This window comes from Scyliorhinus torazame, chromosome 13, assembly GCF_047496885.1.
Source record: "Scyliorhinus torazame isolate Kashiwa2021f chromosome 13, sScyTor2.1, whole genome shotgun sequence".
NCBI lineage: Eukaryota > Metazoa > Chordata > Chondrichthyes > Carcharhiniformes > Scyliorhinidae > Scyliorhinus > Scyliorhinus torazame.
In genome coordinates this window covers 53,726,417-53,739,560 of record NC_092719.1, presented here as the reverse complement: position 1 = coordinate 53,739,560, position 13,144 = coordinate 53,726,417, and the positions used below count along the sequence as shown (strand labels likewise).

The 13,144-nt window shown below is 44.3% G+C and overlaps 1 protein-coding gene across 7 annotated transcripts in view; it reads left to right on the top strand.

Moving 5' to 3' along the window:
• LOC140388023 (pendrin-like) overlaps positions 1 to 12,111 on the top strand; it is a 95,859-nt gene extending 83,748 nt beyond the window's left edge. For all 7 annotated transcript variants that reach the window (XM_072471511.1, XM_072471512.1, XM_072471516.1 and 4 more), the window contains 3 exons: positions 1,974 to 2,119; positions 4,832 to 4,915; positions 10,024 to 12,111. In XM_072471511.1, coding sequence (XP_072327612.1) covers positions 1,974 to 2,119; positions 4,832 to 4,915; positions 10,024 to 10,047 — 254 coding nt within the window. In that variant the 3' untranslated portion in view covers positions 10,048 to 12,111. The remainder of the gene's footprint in view (positions 1 to 1,973; positions 2,120 to 4,831; positions 4,916 to 10,023) is intronic.
• The last annotated feature ends 1,033 nt before the right edge of the window (positions 12,112 to 13,144 follow it).

The window sequence follows — 13,144 nt, the reverse complement described above, 5'->3', positions numbered from 1 at the left end:
CTCCTAGCTGAAATAAATTGCAAAATAAAACTAATCACTAAATGGAGAAGAGATGGTGTTTAAATTCAATTAGATCACGCCTACCAACTCTCTTTTTGGGCAGTCCCTCTCATTCAATTTTGACTCACTTTAACTCTGGTGCTGATGGGTCCAGTGGGTGATTGCAGACTTTGCCAAACCTGGGGCACGTGTTTCTTGGAGAGCTAGTTAAATAAGTTGTTTGGCAGTTTGCACACACTCGCTGCCACCTTGACTTCAACTCTGCACGTTCCTGACAGTTTGATGCCTTCCTGAATGAACTTTCTCCTATTTTTTGGTCAGTCCGGATGTTTGACCTCTTCCTTTTTTAAAAAAAAAAAATATTTTTATTCAAATTTTTTACATATTTTCAACGACCCTTACAGAAATAAGAAAAAACAAAGAACACTTAAATAAACATCTTATAGCTATGTCACGTATTCTCCCACGATACAAGCCCCCCACTAAACGATAATAAACACAGTAGTTATTTATTTACCCCCGGTTGCTGCTGCTGCTGACCACCTCCTAACGCTCCGCTAGAAAGTCTAGGAACGGTTGCCACTGCCTGAAGAACCCTTGCACTGTTTGGGTGAGGTGCCAGATGGTAATCACCAGCCATGAAAGGGTGGCTTGCTAAGAGAATCAACCCCATCAGGAGCAGCAGGGAGAATTTATTTTAAAATAGATGGCAAGGTCAGCATTTATAGCCCCCAAGAAGATGGGGTAAGTCGGCATCTTGAACCACTGCAGACCATGTGGCATGGGTGCACCCTCCGTGCTAATAGGGAGAGAATTATCCAGTGACACTGAAGTAACAGAAATATAATTCCAAGTCAATTTGGTGATTGATTTGGAAGGTACCTTGCAAATTGTGGTATTCCCATGTCACTGCTACTCTTCGAGGTGTTAGAGATGCAGGATTGGAGGATGCTGTCGAAGGTGCCATAGTGGGTTCCTACCAGAAAAATATCATAAGTATATTTAAAGGGTAAACCTAGTATGTTAAGATTTGTAATCCCACATATATCTGCATGTGGGATTTTGCCCATGGCACCTTTTAAGAGGGCTTAATCACTAATGGTGCTTAACTTATTCCACATTTGAATTGGAGGGATGGAATATCATTGATGTCTGCTGTGTTACAACCTTCTTCCTATCTGGAGAGCAATTGCACTATATCCTGGAACACAAAATATATCATTCTGCAGTTGGATGTATAAATGTGTTCACTGCTGTCCATTACTCAGATCAGTTAGGGCTGATTAGCCATTGCGGAGTCTCTGGTCATCTGGAGACTAGATTATGTCAAGAGGGATTGCCTTGCCTTGCCCTGCCACTGAAATCAGAACACCAACCCTCATCACAATGCTAAGGTCTGTGTTTTTCTACTTGGAGCAGAAGTCTTAATTTCAAATAAAACCCACCAATTCAACATGAGCAATGCCTCAGGAGGTCTCCTGATGCATACCTGTCAGCTTCACTGTTCAATATATGTGTTTGAGATAGAAAACAATCCTTTTATTTAAAAAAAAAAGTATTTAATTTATCTGGAGCCTGGTATTTACAGTCATGCTACAGTCTGATCTCAGCAGTCACAGTTACCTAAATTTGCTTAATGGGTCAGGTAGGTGTATAATGCTGTGCTCCAGATTGGTGATCCATGCCAGAGATGATTTGCTGATAGTTCTTTATTTTAATACTCGCAATTCATCACAGATCTTCCTGGCACATATATCACCAATCTGTAGGCTACCTTTATAAGATTCAATTCTTGATTAGATTTTATTTCCCAAATTATACAGAAAGGAAAGGATGCTAATATACCAAATATTACCGGTATGTTTACTGTCATGACATACTCTACAAAAAGAAAACCTGACAAATACCAGGTAATTGTGCTTAAAATCATGAGACTGTGAGTGAATTTAATAATTTTATCATTCTAATTTCAGACCACATTGTGAAGAAAATGGAGAGCTGTGGCTTTTTTGATGACAATGTTAAAAGGGACATCTTGTACCTCACAGTTCATGATGCTGTTGTTTATATACATACTCAGGCTATGTATAAAGATATACAAGATCCTATTTTCGAGAAGGTAGGAGAAAATTGCAATCCATTCACTAATGGATCTCTGGTTCTATTGATAGAAATATTGTAGCAAATCGAGAGAATGTGTTGTAGATCACAAACTCTTTATTTGCAAAACATAGCACTTGCCAATCATAAGGAATAGGAGCAGGCCATTTGGCCCATCGATCCTGCTCCCCTACCCAACAAGACCATGACCAATCTGATTGTGGCCTCAGCTGAGGGCCTATAAACTACTCCAACCAGTGACTGCCTCCCTTCGCTATTTACCTCCACCCAAACTGATTCTACATTTTGACCGTCCAAACCAAAATCATTTATCACTACTGCTATGATCTCATCATTTATTAACAGAGCCACCTCACTCATTTTCATTTCATAGAACCCCTACAGTGCATCGAATCTGCAAAGAGTGCCCCACCACCAGATCTCTGTAACCCCATTTAACCTTTTGGACACTTCAGAGACAATTTAGCAAGGCCAATCCACCTAACCTGCACATCTTTGGACTGTGGGAGGAAACTGGAGGAAACCCATGCAGAGACTAGGAGAACAAAGAAAAATACAGCACAGGAACAGGCCCTTTGGCCCTCCCAAGCTTGTGTCGAGCATGCTGCCCGTCTAAAATAAAATCTTCTGCACTTCCGGGGTCCGTAACCCTCTATTCCCATCCTATTCATGTATTTGTCAAGATGCCCCTTAAACGTCACAATCGTCCCTGCTTCCACCACCTCCTCCGGCAGCGAGTTCCAGGCACCCACTACCCTCTGTGTAAAAAAAAAAAAAAAAAAAAAAAACTTGCCTCATACATCTCCTCTAAATCTTGCCCCTCGCACCTTATCCTATGCCCCCTAGTAATTGACCCCTCTACCCTGGGAAAAGCCTCTGACTATCCACTCTGTCTATGCTCCTCATAATTTTGTAGACCTCTATCAGGTCGCCCCTCAACCTCTGTCGTTCCAGTGAGAACAAACCGAGTTTATTCAAACTCTCCTCATAGCTAATGCCCTCCATACCAGGCAACATCCTGGTAAATCTCTTCTGCATCCTCTCTAAAGCCTCCACATCCTTCTGGTAGTGTGGCAACTAGAATTGAACACTATAGTGTGGCCTAACTAAGGTTCTATACAGCTGCAACATGGCTGGCCAATTTTTATACTCAGTACCCCAGCCAATGAAGGCAAGCATGCCGCATGCCTTGTTGACTACCTTCTCCACCTGTGTTGCCCCTTTCAGAACGTGCAAATTCCCCACACACAGTCACCCAAGGTTGGGATTGAGCCCGGATCCCTGGCGCTTTGAGGCAGCAGTGCTAACTACTGTGCCACCATGCCACCCAAAAGCATTCGTCCGGGATTTGAACCCAAGTCCTCTCATATGCTCATTGATTGAAATACCCTAAGCGAGGGTGGCAAGGTGGTGCAGTGGTTAGCACTACTGCCTCATGCCGCTGAGGACCCAGGTTCGATCCCGGCCCCGGGTCACTGTCCGTGTAGAGTTTGCACATCCTGTGTCTGCATGGGCCTCGCACCACAACCCAAAAAGATGTGCAGGGTAGGTGAATTGGGCACGCTAAATTGCCCCTTAACTGGAAAAAAATATTGTTTAGTCTAAATTTATTTTAAAAAGGAAATACCCTAAGCTAGAATCATACCCCAAGGCCAACAAACCCACACTGCCTTTCTGTCCTTATGAGATATCAAGTAACCTTCAATACTTAGATCCTGGCCATCGTCACTTTGCAGTCATGGCTATCGTGTCATATTCATTTATTTCTATTTGTTAGCAATTCATCCACCTTGTTACAAAATCTTGATCAGATACTTCTTGACGATCTCTCCATTTTCCCCAGCCTCTCCTGTAATGTGATCACAGTCAATGCTGACTATTTTACCTCACGGGGGGGTTGCATTAACATTCCCTTAATGTTCAGTGCACATACTGGGATGCATATTAGACTGGAATCCCCTCTTGTGTTTTCTCATGATCCTTTTTTCTGTTGCCTATTTTGGACTAAATCCTGTTGGGACGGGAGCACTGTCAAGGAAGGAAAGAATGAAGCACCGCAGATAATATCCATTAGAACTGAGAAAGTATGGCATCATCGGGGAACCCGTAGCTGGGGGTGTGCTGCCGGCGGGAAAAGAGAACCCCAATGGCTTTAAACTGAGGGGTAATAGATATAGATAGAGGTCAGAGGTAGGTTCTTTACGCAAAGAGCAGTGAGGCCGTGGAATGCCCTACCTGCAACAGTAGTGAACTCGCCAACATTGAGGGCATTTAAAAGTTTATTGGATAAACATACGGGTGATAATGGCATAGTGTAGGTTAGATGGCTTTTGTTTCGGTGCAACATCGTGGGCCGAAGGGCCTGTACTGCGCTGTATCGTTCTATGTTCTATGTTGTCACATAAATGCTCCACAGGCCTTGAGGATGACCGATAGTCTCGTAATAGGAATATCGATACAGATGTATATCTGAGTGCTACCATTAATTGTCAAATATATGACATTGTTAGTTGCTGCAACATAAATTATCCTCATGCGTACAACTGATGATATAAATACACTTGCTTTGTATATATTAAATATATTGTGCAGTATTAAAATGAGTCATCATTTCAGATGTAATAAACCACCTTTGTTGTGTCATAGATATCTATATATACTACCCTTTGTTATTCCATGACACTAGAATTTTCTAAATTTTCCTTTTTAGATATCACTCATGCAAGAATCAAAAGAACCAATTCCATTGAACGAGCTGGAAGATGATGTGGAAGAATTAGAAGATCAGAATCAGGTAAATGCTTGGTTTTCAAATATCAAGTTTATGGTAACCTGAAATGGAACTCTGTCACCTTGCAACTCATTTCCCAGGGGCACAACCTCCTTGGATGGTATGGTTCGCCCTTTCTGATCCCTGACTTTCCATGCAAGGTTTCAAAGTAAATCCATTTACTGCGAAACTGCAAAAGCAGTAGCTTATGAGCTGCCAGTCATACAGGGCGGGATTCTCCGACACCCCGCCGGGTCGAAGAATCGCCGGGGGGCGATGTGAATCCTGCCCCCGACTGCTGCCGAATTCTCCGGCACCGGAGATTCGGCGGGGACGGGAATCACGCCACGTCGATCGGTGGCCCGCCAACCCCCCCCGGCGATTCTCCGACCCGCGATGGGCCGAAGTCCTGCTCGTTCTATGCAGATCCCGCCAGCGTAAATTGGACTAGGTCCCTTACCGGCGGGACCTGGCAGCGCGGGCGGGCTCCGGGGTCCTGGGGGGAGCGCGGGGCGATCTGGCCCCGGTGGGTGCCTCCACGGTGGCCTGGCCCGCGATCGGGGCTCACCGATCTGCGAGCGGGCCCAGCCGTGGGGGCACTCTATTCCTACGCGCCGGCCATGTAAGCCTCAGCCATGGCCGACGCGTAGGTGAACCCCCCCCCCCCCCCCCGCGCAAGAGAGCAATATGAGAGGCAATGGGGAAATTGAGAAAGACCAATTTAAAGAGGGTGGGGAAAGGTGAATGGGAAATGAGTGGAGAGAAATGGATGGATTCTGAGAGGAAGAAAGTCATAGAGGTCTACAACACAGAAAAGGCTCTTTGGCCCAGCGCTCCTGTGCCAGGATTACAAAAACCACCCAGAAGGAAGGAAAAGTGTGATAATAAGTACAATTTTAAAAAAAAAAACAGTTGGGGAAAAACCATGCCAAATATTCTACTTGTTGTGCAAAGTTTTGCCATCTGTTTCATGGTATTTTGATCTTGATTCTAGTTACATCGAGATTATTTGTGAGAATAGCAACTACACTATGTTTAATACTGCCAGGGTAAATAGTGGTCATTTTTTAAATATGTTGCTGCCAGATAGTGCATATTGGAAATTAAGCCATGCGTGAAACATGATTTTCTGACCATTTAATCAGAAGTTTCTATACTATATATGACTGAATTTCCAGTACTTTCTCTTGGTTGGCAATGCTGCCTGCTGGAGTACAAAGTCAGAGGTTGTGTCTAATATATTTTTCCTTCTCTTCAACAACATGGAAAGGTTGATGTGACCTGATATACAAATCCAGCCCATTTAAGCAAAGCAATTAAATCCGATAAACAAGAACCCAATATTACAATAGCCAATTGGCTATCACCCAGGGCTATACCCACTCATGGGTGGTTGAAAGCTGCAGGGTTAACTCGATTCATGGGTGGTTGAAAGCTGTAGCATTATCTCTGTTGACACTTGGCTGAAGTAAAAGAAACAAACTATGGCTCATTTATTATCAGTTCTTTTTAAAAAAAAATTTTTTATTCTCCTCCATTTTCACATTTTCTCCCACATTTACATCCATCAACAATAAACAATAATCAGCAAGATATGTCAGCCCCATAATAACAACAACGATCCCATCTACCCACCAACCCCCAAACCTCAACCCGCATATTTACATAAACAAATGACAAAAAGAAATCAGGGATTACCCGTAGTCACCCTTAATCTTTCACAGCTCCCACCCCCCACCCCAGGTCTCCAGCTCCTCCCGTCCACTGCCTCTTGTAAAACTCCTCCCCCTACCCTCGGTTCCTTCCCCCCCCAACATTCCACCCCGGCTAGACCACTCGGACCCTGTTCTGCCAGGCTCCGATGGCCGCAGCCCCTCCCCCCACCTCACTCCCGTTCACTGGCCGGCACACACCGGCCAGCGTGGAGGCCCCCGCCCGGGTCCCTTTCCCACTTGCCTGGCCCCAGGAAAGCCCAAAGATCCCCTTTTAGCGCACAAACCCCGCCTATCCACCTACACCTCAAAGAACTCTCATTTTGAGTGAAAGTCCCGTCCCTTCCCTTGTCCAAACATATACCACCTTGGCTCCTTTAATCTCCACACCCGCGCGCAGTGATACAAAAAAGAAGAAAATACAGTCATGAGGTTACATCGGCACATGGCCATTCCTCAATTTGTCAGTTCTGCCACAGTCCTTCTGCTTTCGCAAACTCCTCCGCTGCTTCCGCCGTTCCAAAATAAAAGTCCCTCAGCTTGTAAGTCACCCTCCGCTTCACTGGATATACAATGCCGCACCGCACCTTGCTAATGTACAGTGCCCTCTTCACCCGGTTGAAGGCAGCCCGCCTCCTTGCCAGCTCCACCGTAAAGTCCTGGTATACACTTATACCAGCTCCAGCCCACTGCACCACCCGCTTCTGCTTGGCCCAGCTCAGGACCTTCTCCTTCACCCTGTACCTACGGAAGCACAGAGTCACTGTCCTTGGCGACTCACTCGCCTTTGGTACAGGCCTCCACGACCGATGAGCCCGATCAAGTTCATATCGGGAGGTGTCCTCCCCCTCCCCCAGTAGTTTTGCCAGCATCGCGGCAAAATACTCAGTCGGCTTCGGTCCTTCAACTCCTTCGGGCAGCCCCACAATCCTCAAGTTCTGTCGCCTGGATCTATTTTCCAGATCTTCCATTTTTCCTCGCAGATCCTTGTTGGTATCCATCACCTTCCACATCTCTTTCCCCATCGAGGCAAGTTGATCACCGTGCTGCAATAACGTCTTCTTCTCTTCCTTCAGTGCCTCCCCTTGCTCTCGCACCTCCGCCGCTGCGCTCGCCACCTCCATCCTCACCGGGGAAACCGCCTCCTCCACCAGCACACTCAAAACCTCCCTCATCTCCTTCCTCACTGTCTCCATGCATTTCGCAATCTGCGCCAACTGCTTTTCAAATTCCGCAGCCATCACCTTGGTTATTTCTTCAGCCGTAAGCAGTGCGGCCTTCCCTGGTGCTCCAGCCTCCATTTTTCCTGGTGACCCCGCGGTGACCTTTCCACTCCCTGACGGACCTCCAGCTGTTTTTTTTTCGGCCGTTTTTTTGCTCACCCTCAACATTTTTCTTTGGGGTTTTTTTCCCTCCTGTGTCTTCTCAGTGCCTCCTCCGTGCCTTCTCCCTGTTTCTGCCACCTCCGTGGACCCTGGGACCGGGCTTAAAGCCCCGAAATTGCCGTTCCCGAGCGTGGGCTCTCCGTTGTGCGGCCGCCTCCCGCCCGCCGTCATCGGAAGTCCCTTATTATCAGTTCTTAACCCAGATAGGTGTGCGGAAAGCCCAGCAAATCATGTCCACATGTTTTGGGCATGCCCGAAGTTTAGAGGGTTTGGGCAGGCTTTCGCTAGGGTGATGTCCATGGTACTCCAAACACGGGTGGTGCCGAGTCCAGAGGTGGTGATCTTTGGAGTGTCGGAAGAGCCCAGAGTCCAGGGGGCAAAAGAGGCCGATATTTTGGCCTTTGCCTCCCTGGTAGCCCGAAGATGGATCTTATTAATGTGGAGGGGTTCGAAGCCCCCGAGTGCAGTGGCCTGGGTTAGTGACATGGTTGCGTTTCTCAGTCTCGAGAAAATAAAGTTTGCCTTAAGGGGGTCAATGTTGGGGTTCTCCCGGAAGTGGCAGCCGTTCGTCGACTTTCTCGGGGAAAATTAAAATGTCAGCAGAAGCAGAATGCCAAAGGGTGGGGGAGGGTTGTTTTAGGGTTGGGGTGTGTGAAGATTGTGATGGGGGTGGAAATGTTTATTGTACCATGTTTATTGTTATTATTATTAAAATTGCAAATACCCCAATAAAAATATATTTTTTAAAAAGTTCTTAACCCAGATGACTGTCCACTGCATTCCCAGTCAGGATAACCCCTCTTTAGGTGTTTTTTTCCCCCACCCCTGTTTCAAAAATCTAGTAGTGGTGGGAATCGAGTACAGAAGAACCCATTACTGTTGCCAGACATCTTGCTCAGGGTTTTGAAGTTCCCCAGTAGCTACGTTTATAAGAGCAATATGTAACAGCCACAAGGAGGTCCCTAATTAGATTCTTAATCTGTGATTGAGGTATCTGCTCTCAGCCAAGGTAACAGTGGGCCTCAGCACCCTGAGCTAAGGAGAGGAAAATCATTCTAGATCCCTGTTCTTCGTTGTTGTTGTTGTCATGGTTCTGATAAGTGTGTGTGTATTTTGGTATTGGGTGAAGAGTCATAGTTTTCAGTAGTCACAAGTGGTACTTTGACTTCCTCGGAGTGATTTATTGTGAATGTTGATTCATACAGCAAGACACGCATGACTTGTGTTCTCTGCCTATAATGCAATTTGACGTTCCTTGCCCCGTTCCATGACCTGCTGCTGGGTTTTAGCTGCTTGTTATTGATTGGCCTTCCTCTTGCTGGCCTGGAGCAGTTATTCCAATTGGATAGCTGACCATGACAACAGCTCTCGTCTCCAGACAATGGTGCTGGAGTTTCCATGGTGTTGAAGTGGAGTGCTTTTACTCCCTTTCGCATATTATTTTAACAGATAACCAATAAGCAGCAAGGAAATAGAGCACATACAATGATCCATGCAGGTTTTGTCTTACCATCTTAAAAATGAAAGTAGACATGCTTATGCAGTGCGAATATGGCTTGAAATCTCTTTCTCCCCCCCCCCCCCCCCCCCCCCCCCCCCCTAATGTGTCTATTACTCATTTTTTATTTACTAATGAAAAACACTGCCAATTAGCTAACATGGTTCTGAGTGATTTAATTAATGGTCAGGACTGTTGCAGGAGAGTAGTTTGCAGCTATCAACATCCTAAACCATTGCTGTTCTGAATGTTCCACTTCGTCGAGCTTTAATGTTTGCCTAAACCAAGGGCTGGTTTAGCACAGTGGGCTAAACAGCTGGCTTGTAATGCAGAACAATGCCAGCAGCGCGGGTTCAATTCCCGTACTGGCTTTCCCGAACAGCCGCTGGAATGTGGCAACTAGGGGCTTTTCACAGTAACTTCCTTGAAGCCTACTTGTGACAATAAGCGATTATTATTATTTTATTAGCTATTGCAGTTCAATTTACTGCTCTGAAGAAAGACTTGTAATGCTTAATTTCAAATATTTCTTCACAGGGCCACCTTGGATTCAGCTACTAAAGCGCACCTGTCTGGATGTCCCTGAACAATGCAAATTCCCTGGCCATACATGCATGATTATTCAGCATACTGTTGTTACATACTGCAGCTTTAGTGCTGCTTTCCCTACCATACAGCTGTTGTGTTATTATACAGTTAGAGCATGAATGCTCTTTGGTAGCATATATAATTCTCAGAATCTATTTTTATGTATAAAATGTATGGTGATCTTGCCTTATTATTCCTACAATGGTGACTGCAAATTTTTATCTGGGATTTAAAATGATTCATTGTTTAATCATATAATGGGCACCATGTTTTATCGATACTAGGTACATGATGATATTGACAAGCAAGGCGTAGTGCTGCGCCATTGGGAAGCCTAAAATAACCTGCAGTCTTACCCATCACTTAGACCTGAATCATGCAGGCCATTCACATTGCCAGTGTTTGCTTCCATTGTTTATCGTCTTCCCATAGCATAATAACTGCAATTAAATTTTACATTCTCAATCTAATTTTTTTTTGTGATGGTCTAACACTTTTCCATGTTTCCTACAATATCATGGGGGCTAAGTACCTGTAGTAGTAGGAAACCCTTTTAGGCCACACGAACAAGCTGTCAAAATGAACCTTTTATCATGGCACTGAACCAACATTGACTCTACGTGTGACATTAAGCCAACTAAATCCCATCAGGTTCTGAGCATTTATCATCCAAAATCTTTGTATCCCTGTTATCAGTTTACTATATGTACACTGAGGGTGAAATTTCCCCACTCCCAACCATATGGATTTGGAGGTAGCAATGGAAGCAAAATTTGAGAATATTGCATTGCAGCGGCTCGCCAACACAGCCCTGTCTCCGAACAATTGTGCTGAATGTAGAGTGTAACCAGCTGCTACGGGTAGTTAATGGGCTCAATTATTTGCCCAATTTGGGGCAAATTGGTGGCACAACTGGGATCTTCCTGACAGTAGATGGGCCTCCGGCTGAACCTGAAGTCTGATCAGTAACTGGAGGTGGGCCTCCCAGCAGCAGGATAGCAAAGTCTCCTCTGACCCCACCTATCCCTGTGGGGCTGCCAGTTAGAAATTACTGCAGGTCCTTGGGTCTCTTGAGTTTCCTGGTCTGATTGCTGTTTTTAATTGAGCGAGGCTTCAGGATGGGGCTTCTTAATTGGCTAGCTGCTGGAAGATCACCATGGATGTCCTGCCACATCCAGGTTCCTGGTGGTTGGGGGACACATTTATCCTTGTAAAATCCAACCTTAAGTGCCTGGTTTTATAAGAAGAATTCCAAAATCCAAATGCTTTCCTGCACAGCATAGTCATTGAATTGTTCACAATTCAGATATTGTCTATCATAACTGAATTCCGAGCACACAAAACATACATGTGGAACATTGCTGGGTACTAGAAAACAAAATTATGGAATTATTGGATCGTAACCATATCTATGATATTTTCTGATTCTTGTTAGAATTTTCAAGAAATGCGTAGTAACCCTTGCAGGGTTAATGTGATTCTTTATGTTAAGTGATATTTGTAGTTCTTCTCGGTCTTTCTTAATTAATATTTTAATCATTCTGCAGGGAAAATGTGATAAAGACCTCATGGAAATATTTTTGGAAATAAAATTGTTAGTTTGGGAATTTACTTTCTTTGTTAATATAAACTGGTATTCATGACTTTTGAGGGCAGAGGTGACGGTTAGATTTCTTTGTCAATGTGAAGCATAAATGTTATAATGAGTTAAAATGGAATTGTACTGTATTTGATTTTTGTTTACCCACTAGGAATGTCAGGTGACTGGAACTTTCAGAAGCGCCATAATCGGACCAACCACTTATTCTTGTGAGAAGTTTTGTAAACTAGTTCTAGAGCATAGCATAAGCATCTAATTGGTTACCATCTTTTCAAGAAGATATTGTAAAAAGGATAAAAAGTATGTTCCTGCTGGTATAAAAGAGTAATGTTCCAAGACAACTATCAAGAACTGTATTTTCATGTGTGCAATTTGGGACTTGGGAGGAGACAGCAATATAATTCAAATTAAATATTACAACCAAAATGCATCTGTAACTAGTGTTGTCCAGTTTACACTTGATTTACTGTTCATGAGCTCCTAAACATTAAACACTGAGAAGATAAGAATGAAACTTTTCAATCTCAGCACAAAAGGCTCCAGTCCAGTCAATCTCCAGTCTTATCAACAGGTATGGTTGATGCATGTAAAACAGTCTGTTTCAAACCTGTGTAACCCATTGTCAGGATGTGATTTATAACATTGTACACAATTCAGAGCAAACTGACGTCCAAAAGACATTGGAGAGACTTCAAAGAACATCATTTAGGTTTATTCTAGGACCTAAAGTCATAATGTCGAACGAGAAATTCAGAGAGCTGAACTTATTTTCATTTGAGATAAGAAAATTGAGAGGACATATAACTTGACATCTTGAAATTAATGTAGCTAGAAGCATGGCTATATTTGCAAAATTGAAAGATAGGAATACAATATTAATAAAAACTAGAGATTGGAGCTTTTCTTAATTGCATAGTAGATAGGCTGACTAAACTCTAGTAAAACCAGTTTGTGCTCTGTTTATTAAGTTCTTTAAGATAATCATGTATACTGTGGAAAGCACTAGTTCATATGCTGATAAGGCCACACCTGGGTCACCTTTTGGAAGAGTTGCTAGTGTGGGTTTTAAGACTGGATTAATATTACACAGATTTGCTTGATTTTTTGAACATGGTTAACCGAAGGTTTAAGACATGGCAGGAGATCTCAGACCCGTGTCATGCTCCTCGTGTGCGATGTGGGAGCTCAGGGACACGTCCACTGTCCCTGGCTCCTTCACGTGCAAGAAGTGTGTCCAGTTGCAGCTCCTGTTAGACCGCTTGACGGCTCTGGAGCTGCGGATGGACTCACTTTGGAGCAGCTGCGATGCTGAGGACGTCGTGGATAGCACGTTTAGCGAGTTGGTCACACCGCAGGTGAAAGGTTCTGAGGGAGATAGAAAATGGGTGACCAAAAGACAGAGCAAGAGTAGGAAGGCAGTGCAGGTGTCGTCTGCGGTCATCTCCCTGCAAAACAGATATACCGCTGTGG